The sequence below is a fragment of the Oncorhynchus tshawytscha genome, linkage group LG11 (genome assembly GCF_018296145.1).
Source record: "Oncorhynchus tshawytscha isolate Ot180627B linkage group LG11, Otsh_v2.0, whole genome shotgun sequence".
Lineage (NCBI taxonomy): Eukaryota > Metazoa > Chordata > Actinopteri > Salmoniformes > Salmonidae > Oncorhynchus > Oncorhynchus tshawytscha.
This window is the reverse complement of record NC_056439.1, coordinates 23,853,720-23,877,762: the sequence shown is the minus strand read 5'-3', so window position 1 is coordinate 23,877,762 and position 24,043 is coordinate 23,853,720. Positions and strand designations below refer to the sequence as shown.

Below are 24,043 nucleotides of genomic sequence, written 5' to 3'. Positions count from 1 at the left end.
ATTCTTTATATAGTGCACTACTTTTGGTCATAAAAATAATACACTATATAGGGAATAGGGTGTAATTTGGGATACAACCTCAACGAATATGAGGGAAGATGTCCTCTTAAGGGAGGTGGGGAATCAATCCTCTAATGTCTCTGATCTGGTCTCAGATTATCCTTTAAGACTCCATCCCCTGGGGGAGGGATAATAGACTATGAAAATAGTCATTAAAAAGCATTTCAAAGAAATGAAAGCTTAATCACATCTTCATAGTGGATCTCAATGACTGTCATTTACAACATATCAGTGTCCAAAAAGAGGAAAAGCACCTTACTTTATTTTATTACTTTTTTAAAACTAAATGTTTTACTATAATCTTGAATTGTTATAGTCGTGCTGGGAAATCATACTTACATTTGTAAATCAACTCTCTTCCTGGAAAGGCCTGGTAGAACTGTGACTGACCTAGTGCCTTGGTGAACTGCTTCATAAGTGTGAGGTAAAACTGTCACATTCAATAAACTCACATAAGCAATGGTGCTATTCCATTCTGCGGTGCTTCTTATGACCCTGTAGCTTGGGAGATGGTGTCTAACTCACAGACATTGTGTCCCACAGTTGTGTCAAGTTGTCTGGATGCCCTTTGGGTGGTGGACCATTCTTGGTACACACGAGAAACTGTTGAGCGTGAAAAACCCAGTAGCTTTGCAGTTTTTGACACACTCAAACCAGTGCGCCTGGCACCTACTACCATACCCAGTTCAAAGGCACTGAAATATTTTGTCTTGCCCATTCACCCTCTGTAAGGCACACACACAATCTATGTCTCAATTGTCTCAAGGCTTAAAAATCCTTCTTTAACCTGTCTCTGCTTTTTCATTACTATTTTAGATGATTATATGATAGATTTTATGAGGCTTCTACTGATATCTGTTAAACATAGCCACGTTGGGTTAAGACTGTTTCATCAACCATGTCAGCTTAAACAAAATAGTAGCCTAAATGTATATCAAATAAACAATGGAATACCAGAAAATACATGCTTATAGCCGATAGAAACAGAATGATGCCAGAAGTTAAGCAACGCTTGTCTTCTTAATATAGCCTACCAAGTCCACTGGTCTTTTGGTTGGAATTCTCAACAAGGAGTACCACCTGCTGGTAACAAATAGTAACTGCATTTGAACAAAGCATTAAATGTACAGATAATAAATACTACTGAATAGTATATCAGATTTTATTCTATGAGACATAAAAGGTTGTCAGAGATTTTCCAAATGTGACACTGATTGCAAAGCAGGGAAATTAGAGGCAGCATTAGTCAACATTGTGAAAATGTATACAACAGGGTGAGAAGCTGCAATAAAAAACTAATTACGAATCGGTCCTCATAATCTTTCATTAAAACAGTCTGGAGCCATGACCTGCTGGTGGAAATCCAATAGCCTCGTCCATACTGTATGTGCTGTAGCCAAATATTTTATTGTTTGATCAACTATGGGACTTGGCTATAGGCCCTGGTCAAAAGTAGTGAACTATATAGAGAATAGGGTGACATTTGAGACTCAGCCTAGGAGCTCCATGTTCTGTGTTCATCTGTTGAGGACCTTCCTGAGATGTTCCAGCTGTGCCTGGTTGATGCTGCTCCCTCCACAGACAATCATGACTAGGGGTCCTGCTAGGGGAACAGGCAGCCGGCCCTCACCCTGCAGTCTCTGGATGACACCACAGTACACAGCCGCTAACGCAGCCCCACAGGCCAGCTCCACCAGCACACGCTCCTCGTCTGGACGGGGACACACACACACCCACATATATCGTTTTAGTCATAGTTGTAACAGTAGCTACGTTTCTTTTAAGATATAACTATACATCAAATAAAGCAGAGTAATGTATGGAGATGTATTGAACATTTAAAACAATTCTAGAATGCGCCATCTGACAACAGCGGTGTCTGGTATAACCTCACCCAGGAAGGTCTCCACTGCTTGCAAGGCCTGCTGGTCAGTGACCAGCTCTGATATGATGTTCATGTTGCCCTCCTTAATGTACTCAAAGGCCTGGCTGCACACCGTCTTCGAACCCAGACACTTGGCCTCACTGGCAATGCAACCGTCATGCCAGATCATTACAATGGAATAGAGTAGAAAATATTTGAATATAACATAAAACTAAATGAATATCTCAGTGTAATCTCTGTTCTCTTCTCACCTAGTGATGTCAGGGAGGGTGACTATCTTGCCAGCCTTTACTGCTGCGTTAAAACAGTCTGCTCCCTCAGTCTCCATGCAGATGATGGGCACACTGGCCCATCCCACTTCCTTCATGCCCTCCACCACCCCACAGAGCAGCCCTCCTCCCCCCACAGATAAAACTACAGCCCCAGGCTTGGATGGAAGAGAGGCCTTGATCTCTCTCACAATACTGGCATGGCCTTGCCTGGGGGAGAATCAAATCAAATCATATTTAATGTGTAATTTCCAAACAAATGTGTCACCATACACTTTACACAAAATAGAAAGGGGGAAAAAATGAGACAAACAAGAAGAAAAGGGGTGGGGAAACTGTCCATTCAAAAGAAAAGGCAACAGCAACTCCTAATAGGAGAAGAATGGTGTTAATTTCACAGAATCTGAACCATTATTTGTGATCTAAGTCGGTCATTCTAGAAGTCATGCCCCTTACAGGCTCATTTAAGGTTGGTGTGACTGGAGTATTTTCTCACCAGAGCAGAGGATGGTCAAAGGGTGGGACATAGGTCAGGCCATCAGTCTGGGTCAGACGCAGGGCTTCATCATTGGCATCATCCCACACCTGAACAGGAAAAATGAGACAGACAAATGGCAACAAACACCTGGGGGAACAGAGTAGCCTACAAAGTCCACAAGTAAATCAGTCTTTGGTTATAAGGCTGGAAAAAACTAGAGAGGGGAGGTGGTCACTAATTGGCGGGATTACCTTGCCGACTACTCTGACCGTGGCTCCCTGGTCCTTTAGCTTCTCCCTAATCAGCTCAGGAGAGGATGAAGGCACAATGATAGTTGCTGGAATGTTTAGTTTGCGTGCCACATAGGCTGTGGCCATCCCAGCGTTGCCACCTGAACACAACATAAAGATATTGTCATATTGGGGAATGTTTGGATCACTTGGAAATATTATTATATAAATCGTCTACTACCTGAAGAGCAAACAACTCCTTTGGACTCTGGTCCTGCAATCTAGAAATTTAAAAAAGTATAATGCCATTGATCAGATGTGTATTTTTTTTTAATTCAAACTGGGAAAGTGTTATTTATATATTGAAACGTTGCTCTGTTCTTATCATCATGAACTCAAGGAAGCATTAAATAAAAATGTATCTGGTCAACACTAGGAGGTGTTACCGCACAAGTGTTTGAGCAGTACTAAATAAACCTGAAACAAAATCTTTATAATAAAGGCGGATATTTTCCATGATGAGCAGAATTTCAAAGGTTTGTGCGTGTGAGGTTGTTTGTTTCCAGTATGTAGGCTGATAACTTGCGTAAAACAATAGGCTAATCTTTGAAATGTTACTAAATCTCTATTCTACGTATGGTTGTCATTAGATGTTATGTAAATTGGATTTACGATAATTTTACTTCAACCCTTTGAACATGCCTACCTTTTGGCACAGGTGTCCGATACCACGGATTTTGAATGAACCGGATGGTTGGGAACTTTCCATTTTTAAATACACTTCGGTCCCCGTCCGTTTTGACATGTCTATGCTCTCCAAAAACGGGCTATTTATGTGAAAGGCTTTTGGGCTTGCCATGAGGGTTCAGGATAACAACGTTGGATGTATTCGATGTCCCCTTGAATGACAGTGCGTAAATTGCGTATGTGCAAATCCAGGTTTTCTTTTCTCGCCAATGTGCCCAATCCACAGAGAGACGCAATGTACCGCTGTCAACTAAAATTGCAATTCCGTTGCGGATGACAAGACAATAATAGGCAAGAAGTAGGCTACTGTAGAACAATATTCCGTTTGTAGTCAGTCGTAGGCGGTGCAACTTTGTGACAAGATAGCTTGCTGCGACAATCAGTACATGATTTATCCCTGACCTTTGCATAAACTGCCATATCTATCCGTTAATGTTTAGCTTTCAAAGGAGGTGGGATAGATCATAAATTAATCGACACGCCCCCTGTTATTAACTCTTGTTTGGTAGACTGTATGAAAACTGCAGCCAATGTAAGCAAGCATTGTGCATAGCATAGTGAGACGTTATTACTATAACAACATACAGCATTCTATGTTACATTTTTTTTTACTCCCATTCAAGGGAAATAATTATTTATTGTGTGCATTTACATTTTTTTGCAGCATATTGATTGGTGTTTGTTTTGTATGTCACATAACCCATCCATACAGTAGACTGTAATACACAACCAGTATATCAAGCCAGCGTCGGTCAACAGGTAGGCTATACTCAGTGATGAAATTGTGTATCAATTTGCATGATGGCTATTAAATAGACAACAACCAACCTGAAACAAAAATAGGGAAAATAGCACAATGTAGAAACTTCTGCCTAAATTGAACTCAATATGAATACAAACGCCAAAGAGAGATCCTAACTATAGACCTCCTGTTTGGGTGATAAAGCATTTATATACTGTAGGCCTATGCGTGTTTGATGAGCTTAGTTTCAATTCACACTCATCGTTAGCTTCATAGTTATTATATCTGTATAAGAAAATACTGCACCTCTCACTTTCCTATCCCAGCACTACCTCTTCCCCTCATTCCTTCAGAACGAACACATTTTGGTTCGCAAAAATAAAACCAATATTGTATGACTGTTTTAAACATTCCACATCTCTTTCAGTAGCTTTAACCAGCCTTCAGAGTCGTTCAATAGCACCTGCTGTCACATTTCATCCTGTCCATTTCTCATCTCGTAAAAACATTGTCTTATCTCTCGCTTTCTTTCCTCCACTGAAACCCTGGAGATTTGCCTTGCTGGGTAACTGTCCATCTTCATCTAACAGCACTTAGTTCAAACCCACATTCACTAACCCATGACTGCCTCTGTCCTGTCCTCTGCTCCCTTCTCTGAGATTATCACATTCAAGTCCTTACTCGACTGACACACAGGAGAAAAACACTGAGCGAGAGAGGGAAATGGGAAGCCCAGTTCCAGAGTATTCTCTGAATGAGGGGTGGTGGCAAAACAATAAGTAAAAATGGTGCTTCATTGCTTCATGAACCAATGAGAAAAAGTCAGCTTAGTCAGGGAGAAAAGTGAAACCTTAAATGCAGACAGGGATCTATGGATGGTGTATGCTGGCTCTTCTTCCTACTTGGTAAGTGACCACCAATATCGAGCCTGTCTGTCCGTCCGTCCGTCCATCTGTCTGTCTCTCTCTCTCTGTCTGTCTGTCTGTCTGTCCAGATATAGGCCACTCTATCCATGCCCTGGCCCTTGTCCTTTGTTCTGGGGTGGCACAGACTGACACAGAGAGAGGGCACTGTCCAGGCGCTGCCACTGTCTGCAAGTCTTGTCAGCTCCAGCTCTGAGCCCAGTCCCAGCACAACAACGTGCACTATCTTTTCAGCAACGTGCGTCATCTTCTCTATGCCAGAGAACGTTGTCTAGGCTTGATCCTTGGATACAACTGTAAGAAGAAGAAGAAAACGTTATTGTTCATATTTAAGGAATATTCAGCTTATACAGGCATAGGATTTATTTCCAAATATTTTGAGATGCCACTTCTGTCATTGGGTTAAAGCTCCTAATCAATTTCAACTAACATTTAATTAACATGTAATTTCAAACAAGATTGGGGATATCTTATACATAGTATATAAGCATAAATACACCACATTAATGACATAATTAAAGGATATCTATGATATTAACAGCCTGGTGATTCATATTAACATCCTGGTGATTCATATTAACATCCTGGTGATTCATATTAACATCCTGGGGATTCATATTAACATCCTGGGGATTCATATTAACATCCTGGGGATTCATATTAACATCCTGGGGATTCATATTAACATCCTGGGGATTCATATTAACATCTTGGGGATTCATATTAACATCCTTGTGATTTAGACCATAGTTGTATCCATCATGGTGGCTGGCCTTACCCCTAGCAGGTTGCGTGGCACGTATCCCTCCTTGTCATGTAGTCTGGCCCACCACCATTCTGTCTCAGCGTCGTCCCTGCGGCTCAGAGTGGTAATGGCGTCTCCCTCGTGGAAGGACAGCTCGTCTGAGCTCTGGGCCTCGTAGTCCCACAGCCCGTACACTGACCCTTTATTCATCACACCCAGCTTCTCCTGCACCCCTGGGGGGCGGATAGAGGGGAAGAGGGTCACTTCACAGTTCACATGGAAAAACTATTGAACCTTCCTGACACAAAACCATGGCCCTGTCTAGAAAACCCTGGCCAAACAATGACGTTGGAACTTCACCTAGCCTTCAGATAGGTTAGGTGGAGCTTTCACCATATTGCTTATACCTATCCAATTTTACATATCCTAGCACGAGTTCCTAGTGTGTAGGGTGTAGGGGCTATGGGTTGTTTGTGTTCAGGAGCCATATGTCTCTCTATAGAACACCACTCACCATAGAGGAACTGGGAACACTGTGTGTATCCATCCTCCATCTCCTCACACTTATCAGCCGCTGTCTCCACGTCACTTATGGTGGTGGCAAAGATGGCCGCCCCTGACTCCACCAGCATCTTACAGAGATGTACACTGTTACAGGAGGCTGCACAGTGTAGTGGGGTCCTGGATATTATGACGGACACAAAAGGAGAAACGTTCATGGAGACATTGTGTAGTCTTGACCATTTTAAATACAGGTGAGCAAAGCTAAGGTGAAAGAAATAGAAAATATCAAGTGAAAGAGGAAGGTAAAGAGAAATGGTCACAGCAGGGTTTAAACAGTGTATGTCCTCACCATCCATCACTGTCAGCAGCATTGACGTTGACCCCAAAGTCGAGCAGGAACTTGACGATGTGGTGATGTCCAGCACATACAGCGTTGTGCAGGGGGGTGATGCCCTCGTCATTGGCTGTGCTGGGATTCTCAACCTGCATGGTGAAAGGGTCAATCAATCACATTTATTTCATGATTAAATTAAATAATCATGATAAAGACTTTTTTACATTAACAGTTGTCACTAAAGCCATTAAAATCTTTAAAGGTAGATGATTTAGATGTCAGTTTGAAATCCCTCACATGCTGACAGTCTATGGTATGTAAAATGAGAAGACTCAACACAGTTCATTTATCTTCTGGGATAATAGTTTGAATTGAAGAGCGTATGATTACCTCATAGATGATCCTTTGCACCAGGTCAAACTCTCCCTCCAGAGAGGCGTCCAGTAGAAGGGCCAGGGGGTTGAACTTGACCCGCAGCCCGTGGCCTGTCCGCTCTGACTCAGGCTTCTTCAGGTTAGTCCTCTTGATCTGCTGAGACAGAGAAAGGGGAGTTACTCTCTACCTAATGTCATGACTAAGGCAGAGAGTTTTTCCTGTGAAGAAAGTGAAGTCTGCAACTCTGATGGCAACTCGAACATAATTCAGAGTTACAGTCATCACTTTCTTTTTTTCAAGGAGTTTTTGCTTACCGTGTGACCTGACCAGGAGAAACTCTGAACCCTATGAATTATGACGTACCAAAAGGAAGCATGCTGTTACATTGTGGAGCTGTAGCTCCGCAGGCTTACCTTAGGCAGTGCTGGGGGTGTGACAGTCCGGGGAGAGGTGTCTTTCTGCTGGGGGGACGAGGCCTCAGGGATGGGCCTTGGAGTGGAGGTGGTGCTGGTGGTGGTAAGACCAGGCTGGTTGTTGTTGTTGTTGTCTTCCTTGCTGGGCTGGGGGGTGGGCAAGCAGGGAATGGCCTCACTGGGTGGGGGGGTCCTCTGCTGCTGATTTTCATTGGAGTCAGAGGAAGGGGACAGGCGATGGTCTGAATTGGGACCCTCTGCTGCAGTGACCACAAGGGAGGCTGTCTCCATCAGGTTCCCATTAGCAGTGTTGATGTTGTCCATGTCAGGACATCCCAGGACACCACCCATGAAGACAGGCTGGTAGAACGGAGTGTTGTTGCTGCCCTCCATGCCTCCGGCCAGGGTGTTGAAGCGCTGGTACAGGAGCTTCTGGATGTTGGGTCCGGTGGGGCCCTCTGGCTCTGTGATGGAGCTGCGTTTCTTCAGCGGGCGCGGCGCGTTGGTCAACCGCCGGCGCAGGACCTCCAGGTCGGCATCGCTCTGGTAACGCAGCGGGGAGTGGGCCACGGGGGTCAGCTTGGTGGGGCTCAGGGGCCGCGGGATGTTCTCCACACTGGGAGGGGGTAGGAATCTACCCTCTGTGGTGTCCCCTTCCCTGTCCACCATGTCCTCTCCACCCCCCAGGCCTCCTCCTGGGGACAGTGCCCCATGTTGGAAGGGCACAGGGGAGGGAGAGGTGCTGGAGGGAAGCACTGGTTTCCCATACACTACAAACAAAAGGAGATAAATACATTATTATAGGACCATACCGATTGAGGCCCAACAGGAAAGTCAAGCGTTATCTGGAATCAAATGGGTTTGCACTTTTGGGACTATTACATTGGTCCTACTGTGCCAGACAAGCTCAATCAAGTGCAGATGCATTATTTGAAGGAAATTAGAACCCAGGTCTGACTGACTCTTTACAAAATATCATGTTAATCTATTGAGGGGTTTACCTGCTTTGACAGCAGATCTGCCTCCTAGTGTGTAACTCTTGGCTGCAGGCTGCTGCAGGTACATGTGATAGATGGAGGAGGAGTTCATGGTGGCTGGGCCCTTCCTGGGGGACTGAGGCCTGGAGGAGGACCTGTCTGGGACGTAGGGCCTCACAGCCACAGCCAACGGGGGGTCAGGCCTCTCTCCCTGGCCCGGCTGGGGTTTGGGGCTGGGGGGGACAGAGATGCGCTGCTGGATTTGCTGGGAGGAGGAACCAGGAGGTGCAGGGGTTGGGGCTGAGCGCTGCCAGGCTAAGGTGGCAGGGGCAGACCTGGGCAGGGAGCTGGTAGAGCAGACTATAGACGGGTGACCAGTAGGTGCAGGGTAAGTACCATAGATGGGTGGTGGTTTGGACACGGATCCTCCTGGTAGCTTACTGGAGTCAAGGCTCTGTGGAAGGAAATAGAGTGAACCAGTTAGATAGACGTCCATGTAGGACAGTAGGAAGGAGAGAGTCCAAGGAATGTGCGAAAGAGCAAAAAGTAAATGGCTGCATCTCAATAGTCTAAAGTGGATTCTCTACTTGTGTCCTCTCCTTCGTCCTTATTGATCTGAAAAAACAGGGTCTGTGAAAGCAAAATGGTGGAGAATGCCTACTAGGAATTTGCTTTTCATGGTTAGTTATAGAATAACAGTGCAGGTGAAGGAGAGGAGATGATGACAGGAAGCTACTTTAGACTATTGAGAGGTACTCAATGACCGTAGTAGTGGGAGGTGAAGTAGGGATCTCACCTGGTCTGGGCTGGTTTTCCTCCAATCTGAAGGTTGGCGTGAGGAGACACTTTTACTCAGGGTGGGCCACACTGCATCATTGGCTACAGGAGGGGTAGAGAAGAGAGGGATTGAGTGAGAAAAGCAAGAGATAAAAGAGGGGGGGGGACAGCAGGACCCAGTAGTCTGTGTATCCGTATAAAGGTTGGGGAAGATGGGCTGTGGTATTCTAGTTGTCTTGAGAAGTGATCGATAGAATGTTGACGTAGTCTAAATGAGCAACTGAAAGTACAGTTACACACACACACAACACTGTATTTGAAGAACTAGTACCTGAGGCTAATACGTTTCCATTTCTAGATCACGTTGCTCTCTTTGCCTTGTGTCTCATACTAATCTCGGTTAACCCAGAACTAAAGTCTTGCGTAGTTGGTCAGATGCTCGATTAAGTTCTGGGCCCATATGTGTTAAGAGAAGAGGATAGGAACCGGAACGAAGAGCTCCACCCTCTCTCTTTGCAAGTTAGAGTCCAAATGTTGCCTCCCCTTCCAAAATTCAAAAATGCTAACACCTGCGAAATCACAATTTGCCCACAGCACCGGGAACTAATGCTGCTCGTTATCCCGCGCATCCCATTGTATCATGACAGATCTCCAGTACCGTTTATGTCGTCTGTCCACTAGAGACTAGACTAACTAGAGATTAGTCTCATACAGACTGGCACAGTACAGGAACAGGGTGACCTCCATACCTATATTGCAGGACAGACTGACCTGAGGGACACAGTGTCACTTCTAATAACAAGGAGTATGTGCTGTGTGTATTTTAGTCCCCGTTTCTGATCCGGTTTAGATCAGGTTAAAGGGATTAGAGAATGTCTATCACTCCAAGAGGATCTCTCTCTCACTCCTTCTCCCTCTCTTCTCTCGCTCAGCTCTCCTGGAGACATAGTCTGTCTGGAGGTAAACTATTCCCTGCATCCTGTCTGTCTGCCTGCCAGGCTTCCTATTAAACCTGTTGCAGTGTCTGTGCCAGCAAAGCCACTGCTACTCTCCCTTTCAAACATTACAACTGCCCGGTCCTATTAAAGGTGAGCACTAGAGGCGCTACATCATCTAAGGCTGAGCCTGAAATGGCATGCTATTCCCTATATAGAGCACTAGTTTTGACCAGGACCCACAAAGAGCTCTGGTCAAATAAAGTGGACAATATAGGGAATAGGGTGCCATTTCTGACGCAGCACAAGTCCATCAAAGAGGACACATCATGCCTCTCTCTACATGAGTCCCGTTTGAATTGTACATTCATAGAGGTGTACAACTATGCATCAGTAACCCCTTCTCGAACATCATAGATCTATTTTTTGTCCATACAAATAAACCATGTAGTCTATCCATTTCCCATTATTCAATCGAGGTCATTTAGACTGACTGTGGTATTTTTGGCTACAAATATTCACACAATAACATTCAATTCCAATATAAATAAATTGATTTTCTAGGCGAGAAATGAATGGGACCTCATAGTAGGCCTACAGAAGATGAACACAATAGTTACATAATGATTCAACCTGTAGCTACATATTTTATGTAAGGAGGGAAGGCAAGGCTGTGGCATTAGTTTTAGGTAGATGTTATAACTATATACATGCATGTACACTACCGGTCAAAAGTTTTAGAACACCTACTCTTCAAGGGTTTTTCTATAATTTGACTATTTTCTACATTGTAGAATAATAGTGAAGACATCAAAACGATGAAATAACACATATGGAATCAGGTAGTAACCCAAAAAGTGTTAAACAAATCTAAATATATTTTATATTTGAGATTCTTCAAATAGCCACCCTTTGCCTTGATGACAGCTTTGCACACACTTGGCATTCTCTCAACCAGCTTCATGAGGTAGTCACCTGGAATGCATTTCAATTAACAGGCGTGCCTTGTTAAAAGTACATTTGTGGAATTTCTTTCCTTCTTAATGCGTTTGAGCCAGTCAGTTGTGTTGTGACAAGGTAAGGGTGGTATACAGTAAATAGCCCTATTTGGTAAACGTCCAAGTCCATATTATGGCAAGAACAGCTCAAATAAGCAAAGAGTAACAACAGTCCATCATTACTTTAAGACATGAAGGTCAGTCAATACGGAACATTAAGTTTCTTCAACTGCAGTCGCAAAAACCATCAAGCGCAATGATGAAACTGGCTCTCATGAGGTCCGCCACAGGAAAGGAAGACCCAGAGTTACCTCTGCTGCAGAGGATAAGTTCATTAAAGTTACCAGCCTCAGAAATTGCAGCCCAAATAAATGCTTCACAGAGTTCAAGTAACCGGCAACTGTTCAGAGGAGACTGTGTGAATCAGGCCTTCGTGGTTGAATTGCTGCAAAGAAACTACTACTAAAGGACACCAATAATAAGAAGAGACTTGCTTGGGCCAATGATGGAAACTTGTCCTTTGGTCTGGAGTCCAAATTGGAGATTTTTTGGAGTCTCACAAAGACCGCGGTGTCTTTGTGAGACACGGTGTGGGTGAACAGATGACCTCCGCATGAGTTTACAACCGTAAAGTATGGAGGAGGAGGTGTTATGGTGTGGGGTGCTTTGCTGGTGACACTGTCTGTGATTTATTTAGAACTCAAGGCTCACTTAACCAGCATGGCTACCACAGCATTCTGAACCCGCCATCCCATCTGGTTTGGGCTTAGTGAGATCATTTATTTTTCAACAGGACAATGATCCAACACACCTCCAGGCTGTGTAAGGGCTATTTTACCAAGAAGGAGAGTGATGGAGTGCTGCATCAGATGACCTGCCCTCCACAATCCCCCGACCTCAACCAAATTGAGATAGTTTGGGATGAGTCGGACTGCAGAGGGAAGGAAAAGCAACCAACAAGTGCTCAGCATATGTGGGAACTCCTTCGGGACTGTTGGAAAAGCATTCCAGTTGAAGCGGGTTGAGAAAATGCCAAGAGTGTGCAAAGCTGTCATCAAGGCAAAGGATGGCTATTTGAATATAAAATATATTTGGTTAACACTTTTTTGTTTACTACATGATTCCACATGTATTATTTCATAGTTTTGATGTCTTCACTATTATTCTACAATCTAGAAAATAGTAAAAATAAAGAAAAACCCTTGAATGAGTAGGTGTTCTAAAACATTTGACCGGTAGTGTACATAACTATCAGAATTCATGTTTAAGCACTGTTGTTGATATTGAGTTATGCTACTGAAGCCCCTCTCCTTCTGCTGCCCTGGTCCCTGGCTGCCGACTCACTGTTGGCACCGTGGGACCCTGAGGGGGACCGGGACCCCTCTCTCAGCTCCACGGGGTCCACTATGATGTCTAAATCTGAGACCTTCCATTGGCCGGAGGGCTTCCTCACACCGCACCCCTCCTCCTCTGCTGAGCCGAGACCGCCACACACCGTGGTCACAACAACAACAATAACGACGACAACAACAGCAGGAAAAGACGATACGAGTAAGGGAAGGAGAAGAAGAGGTCCACAGACAGACATGGGAGAATAGAGGAAAGGAAGTTAGAGAAAGCTGAGCCAGATAACACAAAAATACGACGAGTTTAGATTTGAAATATCTGCTCAGAGGTGTTACGTGCTGCTACCACTCTGAACTAAAATCCTCTACCACCTCCTCCTTACCAATCTCATGACTGTCGAGATAAGATCAACCAAGGTGTCCCAAATAGACAGATATAGTCTGACAAACAGTAGTTTGAGAGTGATAAAGTAGGTAAAGCTGCAAAGTGTGGAGCAGGGACTGACCTGATTTAGAGCGGCCATGGTTGATGGGGCCAGTCCCAGGGACAGACTGTGATTTTAAGGGGTCTGGGGGCAGAGCGTAGCCTCCCTCCTGTCTGCCTGGGACGGGGACCTGGATATAGGGACACACAGCGGCCACGCGCCCTGAGCAGCTGGGGGTGGGCTGGGGGGAGGGAGGCCCATTTATCCTGTTAAGCTGTGGAGTGGAGAGAGAGACGGGAAATACAATGTCAGCTATACTTAAAATCACAATGATCTTCTGTAGATTACAGAGAATTTCAAAGAGACAGAGAGTGAAGCCAATTACCTACATACTGAATGTATAAACAGTGCCTAGTGAAATTATTAGCATTTTGTTGGCTTACATTTGCAAATTTAAAAACTTCTTTTAAGGCATCAAAATGTGAAAACTGTGAGTACTTTCACTAGGCACTGTGCAGTGCAGTGTGTAGGCGTGCTATACTACTGCATATGCGCTGATGGTCTGAGTGTAAGAGTGAGTGGGAACAGAAAGTTATTGAGTATTGAGATAGATTGAGTATCTCTGAGAACACAAAGGTATTGAGTATTGAGATAGATTGAGTATCTCTGAGAACACAAAGGTATTGAGTATTGAGATAGATTGAGTATCCCTGGGAACACAAAGGTATTGAGATCTCTGGGAACACAAAGGTATTGAGATCTCTAGGAACACAAAGGTATTGAGATCTCTAGGAACACAAAGGTATTGAGTATTGAGATAGATTGAATATCTCTAGAAACACAAAGGTATTGAGTATTGAGATAGATTGAGTATCTCTGGGAGCACAAAGGTATTGAGATAGAATGAGTATCTCTGGGAGCACAAAGGTATTGAGATAGATTGAGTATCTCTGGGAGCACAAAGGTATTGAGATAGATTGAGTATCTCTGGGAGCACAAAGGTATTGAGATAGATTGAGTATCTCTGGGAGCACAAAGGTATTGAAATAGATTGAGTATCTCTGGTGAGCTTGTGAGAGTTCCTTCCTGGTCTTACAGGGTTGTTCTCTTTTTGACGTGCCTCAGCTTTTTTCTTGTGCAGGCGCTCGCGGAGGTCCCAGATGCGCTTGTCCATCATGGTCACCTCTGTGTTGCGCTTATTCAGCAGCTCCTTGTTCTGCTGCAACCTGCCGCTCTGCTCCGCGTTCAACTTGTTACGCACCTGACAGAGACACAGAGGGAACAGGGAATGGCATGGCTGTGAGTCACACCAGGGGTCAGATGGATGGGAAATAGGGTCATTCCTGTGTGTGTGTGTGTGTGTGTGTGTGTGTGTGTGTGTGTGTGTGTGTGTGTGTGTGTGTGTGTGTGTGTGTGTGTGTGTGTGTGTGTGTGTGTGTGTGTGTGTGCACGAGTGGACGTGTGTGCGCGTTGGTGGCATGGCAGAGTCACGCCAGTGGGCATCCTGTCCTGTCTCTGTTTAACCAGGCCCTGGCAGGATGAGGGATGAAGAGACAAAAGCTGCAAATGTCCTTCAGAATGAAAATGTAAATCTGACTCTAATCTCCTCTCCTTCATCTGATCTAGAGCTGGATGATGTAACATCCCCCTGAAAATATGAATCTGAAGTGTCATTACTTTATATAGTGTAATTTCTTGTTGTATTACGTAAAAACATGTGTCACATTAAACTGATCTCTCAGCATGACTCTGTTTCATCATAATCTAGTGGTATTGTGATGAGATGTTTACTTCTGTACAGTACTTGCAGTACTACTGAAAATATCATTTTAAATGGCTGAAGCAAGCACACATTTTCTTCAGGAAATGTACCTGTAGCTCCTGGTAAAGTTTGCGTAGCTCCAGGGCGGCGGTGCCAGTGAGAGGTCCTCCTAGGGGCTGCAGGCCGTTGAGACGTCCCCTCCTCAGGTCCTCCAGCTGCTGGGTGAGCTGGTCCACCTTCACCACAGCTGACTGCAGCTCTGCCTGCTTCTCCTGGAACAGCCCACTCACATGCTGGATCTCAGCCGCTGCATGGGTAGAGGACAGGGGACGCAATACACTAATATCAGTAACTATGTATTATGTGTGTGTATATGTGTGTGTTAGGGAGAAATCAAAACATATGCTTCAAGTCTGATGCTGTGTGAGAGAAGAGTGAGTATAGTGTATCATTATCAGTGTGTGGCAGGCAGGGTGCAGCCTTGGACGTTATACAGAACAAGACCCTGCTACAGTAAGACCATGGAGACGTTAAAACATTCAGAGAACTCCTGTCAACACCCAGACACACCCAGTTCCAGACCACAACATAGGGAGGGTCAGATTCCAGGCTCACTGACAGAACTAAGGAAAGAGATGACATCATGGACAGCTGAACGGAGCCCAGATTCTACTTTCACCACGTTAACAGGGCAGTGTGTGTGCACGCAAGCGTGTGTGTATTGGTGCATTGCTTACACAGGTTGCCATTGATGAGCTTGCTGTAGTCCACCTGGCCCCTCATGGCGCGGATCTTCTTTAGTTTGGCCTCCTGACTCTCCACTCGCTCCTTCAACCTCTGCAGCTTCTCAGCCTCTGACGCTGTCTGGCCCTGTGTGTGATCCTGCTGCTTCAGGTACCTCAAACGCTGCTCCTGAGGGGAGGGGAGGGGAGGGGAGGGGAGGGGAGGGGAGGGAGGGGGGAGGGGAGGGGAGAGTTGAAGGAGGGACAGAGGGGAACAATGAGTTACAGATGTGGGGAGGTAAAATGTAGTGCAAGCATTCCTCCACTTCATTCAGACACAGATAAAATTACACACACTGACGCAGACACACATATTCGAACACAAGCACATAACAATGACCTGCTTTTAGAAATAACTTTCACACACACACTACACAGCCACACACACCTCCGTTCTCACAGAAGAGAGCTGAAAGGAACAAAGGACGAAAAGGAAGGAGATGGTAAAGGAAAAAGAGAGTGAAAAGAGAAAGAAAGTAATAAAAAGTATTGAGAAAAGAGGGAGCAAGAGACACACAGCAAATGTAATCGAATTCAGCTTACTCCATTTTTCTCTTATCAAAACATTTAAAGGGCTTTGCTGCCAACACACGTTTTCTCCAATACAAAAAATACCAGCCTTGCAAATGACATAGATAGATCATCTAAATAACGAAAACAAATCCATACATACCAGTAGTGGAGTGAGTGAATGAGTGAAAAACAAATCAGTATGTGAATGAGAGCGAATGAGGTAGTGAGTACAAGGGATTGCAAGGCTATGTGGTGCTGACTAAAGAATTTTCAGGTCTGCTCTAGAATGAGCAAACACAATGCAGGTTCTGACACAGAAAGAGAGAGCGAGAGAGAGAGAGAGAGAGAGAGAGAACTGGGCAGGGAGTGTTGACTAAACACAATCCACTGTTCAATAGAAGGACAAAATGAGAGCGGTAACCCACTCTATGCAAACACCCAAAATCACAGCTAATCACACACATTAATACACAGTGTTAATACAGTGAACAAATAAAACATTCCCATACTGACACGTGTATGTACGTAGCTTATAAAGTCATAGAAGCTTCTTTAAACCTCTAGTAGTCAACTGCATCACCAGTATTACCCTAATCATCAACACATAAAAAGGCATCATGGCTGCTTATAGGATAGACAGCGTTGAAACATCCAGTGTTTCCTCAGCCCCATAATAAAACATAAACAGACATATTTACCTTCAGACTGAGAAACACCAGTTAAAACCTAATCCACAATCGGATCTAAACAGGAAATGTGATTATCAATAAAATACTAAAGAATACATGACAAGTTGTCCCCTGATGTCTCAGGTAAATGCTTTCCTGGTGCTAATTTTGAGTTTCCAGTATGTTGCGTGTGGTAAAATAGGGTAAACCCTTAACTGTTAAACCCTCTAGGTTCCTCTCCATCCTCTCCTCTCCTTGAGACAGCCCAGCAGCTGGCTGCTCACCGCTGACCTCATTTCCTGCCGGACATCTATTCCCTTCCTGTTGTTGTCCCTGCTCGTTGTCCCTGGTGATGCATGCTGCCACCTCACACAATGACCATACTGACCTTAGTAACAATAACCCTGTACCTAGCTAGTGACTGCACACAACATCACACACAAGATGATCTAGGAACTGCTTGATGTGTTTAAATGACCACAGAGACCACAACAAGCTGACCACAGCACATGTGACCAGATCAACAACAGACCATGTGTGAACTATATCCCAGCCAATCAAAAATCAAGCATAAGCAGAAGTACAATGGTCAGGAAAAACTCTTCCCCAACGCATCCCACCACAAATGCTGTTTGTGATGAGCAACCAACACTATTAAGACATGACAGGCAAGCAGGTAACACACACTCACTGCCTCTCTGACCTTTTAGCACTCATGTTTGCATGTTAATGTATCCTGCATGTAAACAGATGCATCTCTTTTGGATCTTCATCCAAACCCTTTGACAGTGTGCAGGTATCTATTTTCCCTGATAGCATGTTAGCATGTCCCTCTGTCTGAGACCACAGTAAAACAGGCCTCCCTGTCCTGGCCTGTTCCTTAGAGCAGTGGTATTCAAAGTCGGGGTCGCCAACTTATTTATTTTATTTTTTAGGAACAAAAAATGTGGAGTACAGATTATTGTATGGGACAAAATACAAACATGTTACCTGCTTGCCTGTCATGTCTTAATAGAGTTGGCTGCTCAGCACAAACAGCATTTGTGGTGGGATGAGTTGGGGAAGAGTTTTTCCTGACCATTGTACTTCTGAGAACAATATTTTGAAAAATAAAATGTTATTGAGTAAATGTATTTATTGGTTTATTTACATTTTTATAAGATATTTTTTTAAATGGAATGAAGTGAAGGTTATTTGTTGATCTAAAAATCGAAATGCACCGATTTGAAGATTGTGTCATTATATTTGGGGTAGGGTCACAAGAAATGATTGTGGACAAAATGGTGTACCCAGAAATTCTGGCTGAAAAAAAGGGGTCCCTGCTGAAAAAGTTTGAATACCATTGCTATAGAGGAGATAGGGTGCCATATCAGATGGATCCCTGGTGACATTTGTAAACTGAGGATCTATGTATAGCTCTATAACATATAGATCTGCTCTCTGACCCACATGTTGACTGACTGGAGCCCACAGCAGAGAGAGGGAGGGACTGAAACCTGAGCCAAACCAGAACAACTGTCTGTGACCAAGCAGAATGAGTTACACTCTGGACACACTCAAATGGCACCAGGTTGATGTTCAGTAGCCACCAAATGGAAGAAAAAGGGACTGAAGTAAGGGGGACTACCCGGACTTGTCCAATGCGAAAAGCTTTGAAGCGTTTTACTGTGGTGTTCTGTAATGGACACAAACCAAGCTAAACCAACACAACCACTCAACATAACAGAAATGGCCAGACATCTCAGAGACTAAAGCTATAGACACCAGTCGGTTTTCTGAATGTGAGGTCAAGATGGTTCCTTGTAAGGCCGCCCGAGTGGAGCAGTGGTCTAAGGCATTGCAGTGCTTGAGGCGTCACTACTGCCCCGGGTTCGATCCCAGGCTGTGTCAAAGCCGGCCATGACCAGGAGACCCATGAAGCAGCGCACAATTGGCCCAGCGTCGTCCGGGTTAAGGGAGGGTTTGGCCGGCTGGGATGTCCTTGTCCCATCGCGCTCTAGCGACTCATTGTGGGGGGACGGGCGCCTGAAAGCTGACTTCGGTTGCCAGTTGTAAGGTGTTTCCTCCAACACATTGGTGTGGCTGGCTTCCGGGATAAGCGATTAGTGTGTCAAGAATCAGTGCGGCTAAAACAGGGGCGTGTTCCGGAGGACTCATGGCTCTTGACCTTCACCTTTGCGCTTAGTGGGACAATAATTTGTTACGGGAGTTGCAGCGATGGGAGAAGACTGTAACTACCAATTGAAATGTACAAAATTGGGGAGAAAAAGGAGTAAAAGTTCAACAACAACAAAATATATATATACAGTACCAGTCAAAAGTTTGGACAAACTCCATTCAAGGGTTTTTCTTTATTTTTACTATTTTCCACATTGTAGACTAAAAGTGAAGACATCACAACTATGAAATAACACATATGGAATCATGTAGTAACCAAAAAAGTGTTAAACAAATCCAAATATATTATTTATTTTAGAATTATTCAAAATAGCCACCTTTGCCTTGATGACAGCTTCACACACTCTTGTCATTCTCTCAACCAGCTTCAAATGGAATGCTTTTCCAACAGTCTCGAAGGAGTTCCCACACATGCTGAGCACTTGTTGGTTGCTTTTCCTTCACTCTGCGGTCCAACTCATCCCAAGCCTTCGCAATTGGGTTGAGGTCGGTTAACTGTGGAGGCCAGGTCATCTGATGCAGCACTCCATCACTCTCCTTTTTGGACAAATAGCCCTTACACAGCCTGGAGGTGTGTTGAGTCATTGTCCTGTTGAAAAACAAATTATTGTCCCACTAAGCGCAAACCAGATGGGATGGTGTATCACTGCAGAATGCTGTGGTGACCATGCTGGTTAAGTGTGCCTTGAATTCTAAATATATCACAGACAGTGTCACCAGCAAAGCACCCCCACACCTCCGTTCACCTACTCTGCGTCTCACAAAGACACGGCTGTTGGGACCAAAAATCTCAAATTTGGACTCCTCAGACCAAAGGACAGATTTCCACCGGTCTAATGTCCATTGCTAGTGTTTCTTGGCCCAAGCAAGTCTCTTCTTCTTATTGGTGTCTTTTAGTAGTAGTTTCTTTGCAGCAAATCGACCATGATGGCCTGATTCACGCGGTCTCCTCTGAACAGTTGATGTTGAGAAGTGTCTGTTACTAGAACTCTGTGAAGCATTTATTTGGGCTGCAATCTGAGGCTGGTAACTCGAATGAGCTTATCCTCTGCTTCAGAGGTAACTCTGGGTCTTCCTTTGCTGTGGCAGTCCTCATGAGAGCCAGTTTCATCATAGCGCTAGATAGTTTTCCGGATTGACTGGCCATCTAAAATAATGATGGACTGTCATTTCTCTTTGCTTATTTGAGCTGTTCTTGGCATAATATGGACTTGGTCTTTTACCAAATAGGGCTATCTTCTGTATACCACCCCTATCTTGTCACAACTGATCGTCTCAAACGCATTAAGAAGGAATGAAATTCCACAAATTAACTTTCAACAAGGCACACCTGTTAGTTGAAATGCATTCCAGGTGACTACCTCACGAAGCTGGTTGAGAGCTGGTTGACATCAAGGCAAAGGGTGGCTACTTTGAAGAATCTCAAATATAAAATTACTACATATGTGATTAGATATGTGTTATTTCAGTTTTGACGTCTTCACTATTATTCTACAATGTAGAAAAAAAAAAAAAAATTAAGAAAACCCTTGAATGAGTAGGTGTATCCAAACTTTTGACTTATCCAAACCTTATATATATATATATATATTATTGACTATGTGATCAGCAGTGTCTGTGTCATAGTACCTTGGCAACCAGCATCTGCTGTTGGGCCTCGATCTGTTGCTGTTGACGTGTGGCCATCTCCTGCAGCTCCGACAGAGACAGCTCCACGCTAGGGTTTCCCACCTACACACACACGCACGCACGCGCAAACACACACACACGTACGCACACACATCAGACAAACCGGGAGAAAGAACAAGCTCAAAATGTGGGCCCTCTCAAACAACAAACAAAGCACATCCTCACACACACATATTGACATGAAAACACTGGCTGCATCAGATGATGAAACATTATGCTGTAGAGTTACAGAGACTGGTGTAGGCAGCAGTAGACCTAGATATAACAACGTCAAACATGGAGACAACAGGTCTCATCTCACCGTCTTATGTAATAGTATTCTCCATAACGTCAAAAAACACATAACTCTCCTCTCTGATGTGAAGTTACATTAGCTTTGTGATATACAAAATGAATATCAAACAGAATATCATACAAATTTGAATATCAAACATTATGCTCATGATATTAAAAGGTTTGATGCTGACCCGTGATGCAGTGTGCAGGATGTGTGCAACACACAGCTGTCAAAAACAATATATATATTTTGTTTAAATGTATTTCTCAGTGCACACACACTGCAGTCACATGGCGCTCACACTCACACACCAGCAATCATCACTGGACCACTAGGAAATGCCTGGATTGCCTAAACAGGAAGCTTGTAGTCCTGTCATGTCCTGCAATTGTGTATAGTTTTGTGTACAGTCACTGATTAACAAACACAATGCTGTCTCTCTCTCACACACACTTTTTATAAAACACACACATTAAGTCCTGCTTTCACAGTCAACTCATAATCTCCCTCAGGTGCTTGATCTCGAGTCTATCCTTTTGAGGTGAAGAGTTTATGGTTTTGTATCTTGAGAAAAGGGCTAGTGAACAGGAAGACTACAAAGCACAGCTTAGTGAGGTCACTGGACCATTCCAATCCATTCCCATTACGGCTAAAGTTGAAACCATGATGTTCAAAGGGAAATACATTACAGCAACCTTGAACAGGCCTCTGGTGCTTTAGCTTGTGGTGCCAAGGCAGCATCTGTGAGCTAGTGAAAACAGGAAGGCTTGCTGTTCGCCTTTGGACAATAGACGCCACGAGGGAAATAGGGTCATTCCTCTGTCTGTGCGTGTGTGTGTGTGTGTGTGTGTGTGTGTGTGTGTGTGTGTGGTGGAACAATGAGAGGTGCCTCTGAGTGGTCGATTCATTCATGCCTCAGTCAATGGACATGTCAAGTGTCACCTGTCACATCAAGATTTCCTGGAATACATGACTTCCTCTCCCCTGAGGGGCTTAAATATGCAACATTTCAAGTCACCAGTAACAATTCAACAGTGGAACATTGGGTCATCCATTGTCAGAAGGATAGAATGAGTACTACACAGAACATTTTGGACCAGTGGAATCCCATTGATTAGGCCTATGGGCAGAATTGTCCTCATTCTAGAGAGGCACCAAATTATGTCAAATGAGGTTTTAAAAGACAACTGAAGCAGGCTTGTTTGCATTTCAACAGAGCTGTAGAGAAGCTTCATACAACATAGCTACAAACAAATGTTGAACTTTGATAACTACTGCTGTCTGTCTTAACTAGTCTGTCATTGTATGTTCAAAAACAGCAGGAGAAAAGGGGTCTCTAATGCAAGTTAAGGGAAATGGACAAAAAACTCTAACAGTGCATTTCCTTCACATCAAACATTGACATAACTGCTGATATTAGGAAACAGCGTCCCTGTGCAGGATCAGAATTCTGACTCAGCCCTCATACCATACGCAGGACCATGCCAGAGTACTGTACCTGCAATATTTTATCCATAGGAAAATACAAATAAAATGTTAAACAGGTGTAGACTGACAGTGAAATGCTTACTTACGGGCTCTTCCCAACAATACAGAGAGAAAGAAAATAGAGATATAATAGAAAAGTAAAACACGCAATAAAAGTAATAATAAATACACAATGAGTAATGATAACTTGGCTAAAAATGGGGCACCAGTACTGAGTCGATGTGCAGGCGTAAGAAGTAATTGAGGTAGATATGTACTAGTGGAGGCTCCTCAGAGGACGAAGGGGAGGATCATCCTCCTTAGTGATTTTTTTTTTAAGTGTTTTTTTTTTAAGTTAGCATTTTTAGATAAAACTATACTAAATATATTCACATCACCAAATAATAGATTAAAACACACTGTTTTGCAGTGAAGGTCTACAGTAGCCTCAACAGCACTCTGTAGGGTAGCACCAAGTTGTAGCCGGAGGACAGCTAGTTTCTGTACTCCTCTGGGTACATTGACTTCAATAGAAAACCTAGGAGGCTCTTGGTTCTCACCCCCTTCCATAGACTTACACTGTAATTATGACAACTTCCGGAGGATGTCCTCTAACTGACCAGAGCTCTTGCAACATGAACTGACATGTTGCCCACCCAATTAAAGAATCAGAGAATGAATCTAATACTAAAAGCATAAGCTACAGCTAGCTAGCTAGCAATGCGTAAAATATGTTGAGTAGTTGACTCAAAGAGAGATAAAATGACTATTAGGAGAGGCAAGAAAGAGTGAGGGAGATGTTGTTGTATTTCCCTTTCACTTATTTAGCTAGCGAATGCAGCTAGCTAGTTTAGCCTACTCAAACACCCGGTTCAAACAGAGAGGGACGCTATGTTAGCTAGCTGGCTATGGCTGTTCAACACTGGAATTCTTCCAAGTCAAGGTAAGCTTTTGGTTTTATTAATTTCTTGCCACAGGGCCTGCCAGTGTAAATGCTTGCTGCTGACTGTACACTGTTCGAGTAGCTATGTTGACTATTACATATAATAGTAATATTGTGACAACGATGTAGGCTGTGTGTAGCGGTTAGCATTTATGATATCAAGGTGATATCACAGAAAGCTGATGTATTGTACACTGAAGTTCACAAGTGAAGGAAAAATGTGAGAGGAGAGCGAGTAGATGCGAGAAGGAATACAACGTTCAAATGGACCATGTTTCTTTTATGTGGCTGCTATGAAAGTGAACTGTGTCTGTGTGTGATCAGGGGTGCATTCCACCGATTCTGTTGAAAAACGTTTCTTAATCTTAGAACCACCCATCCCGGATCCGGGAGAATTGTCATCAACAACGCTGAATAGCATAGCGCCACAGTCAAATAATATTACTAGAAAATATTCATATTCATGAAATCACAAGTGCAATATAGGAAAACACAGCTTAGCCTTTTGTTAATCCACCTGTCGTCTCAGATTTTGAAATTATGCTTTACAACGAAAGCAATACAAGCGTTTGTGTAAATTTATCGATTGCTCTACAAAACA

The 24,043-nt window shown here is 43.8% G+C and overlaps 2 protein-coding genes across 12 annotated transcripts in view; both read right to left on the bottom strand.

Moving 5' to 3' along the window:
- Positions 1-1,208: 1,208 nt before the first annotated feature.
- On the bottom strand, positions 1,209-4,114 carry sdsl (serine dehydratase-like). Its single transcript, XM_024412864.1, has 7 exons — positions 3,629-4,114; positions 3,164-3,203; positions 2,944-3,083; positions 2,711-2,799; positions 2,197-2,424; positions 1,955-2,085; positions 1,209-1,771 (listed from the first exon to the last, which is right to left on the bottom strand). Exons 1-7 carry the CDS (start codon positions 3,779-3,781, stop codon positions 1,578-1,580), a joined length of 975 nt encoding a protein of 324 aa, XP_024268632.1. The 5' UTR covers positions 3,782-4,114; the 3' UTR covers positions 1,209-1,577.
- A 151-nt stretch (positions 4,115-4,265) lies between these two features.
- LOC112244933 (apoptosis-stimulating of p53 protein 1-like) overlaps positions 4,266-24,043 on the bottom strand; it is a 47,150-nt gene continuing 27,372 nt past the window's right edge. For 5 of the 11 annotated variants that reach the window (XM_042329946.1, XM_042329948.1, XM_042329938.1 and 2 more), the window contains 14 exons: positions 20,696-20,797; positions 15,663-15,837; positions 15,036-15,232; positions 14,260-14,424; positions 13,245-13,437; positions 12,737-12,865; positions 9,479-9,561; positions 8,707-9,136; positions 7,706-8,475; positions 7,308-7,448; positions 6,933-7,066; positions 6,594-6,760; positions 6,113-6,312; positions 4,266-5,628 (listed from right to left, as the gene is read on the bottom strand). In XM_042329946.1, the coding sequence (XP_042185880.1) occupies positions 5,587-5,628; positions 6,113-6,312; positions 6,594-6,760; positions 6,933-7,066; positions 7,308-7,448; positions 7,706-8,475; positions 8,707-9,136; positions 9,479-9,561; positions 12,737-12,865; positions 13,245-13,437; positions 14,260-14,424; positions 15,036-15,232; positions 15,663-15,837; positions 20,696-20,797 (2,928 nt within the window). In that variant the 3' untranslated portion in view covers positions 4,266-5,586. Of the gene's footprint in view, positions 5,629-6,112; positions 6,313-6,593; positions 6,761-6,932; positions 7,067-7,307; positions 7,449-7,705; positions 8,476-8,706; positions 9,137-9,478; positions 9,562-12,736; positions 12,866-13,244; positions 13,438-14,259; positions 14,425-15,035; positions 15,233-15,662; positions 15,838-17,878; positions 17,909-20,695; positions 20,798-24,043 lie in introns of those variants that run through there. The other 6 variants (XM_042329939.1, XM_042329940.1, XM_042329942.1 and 3 more) reach the window with 6 other exon arrangements.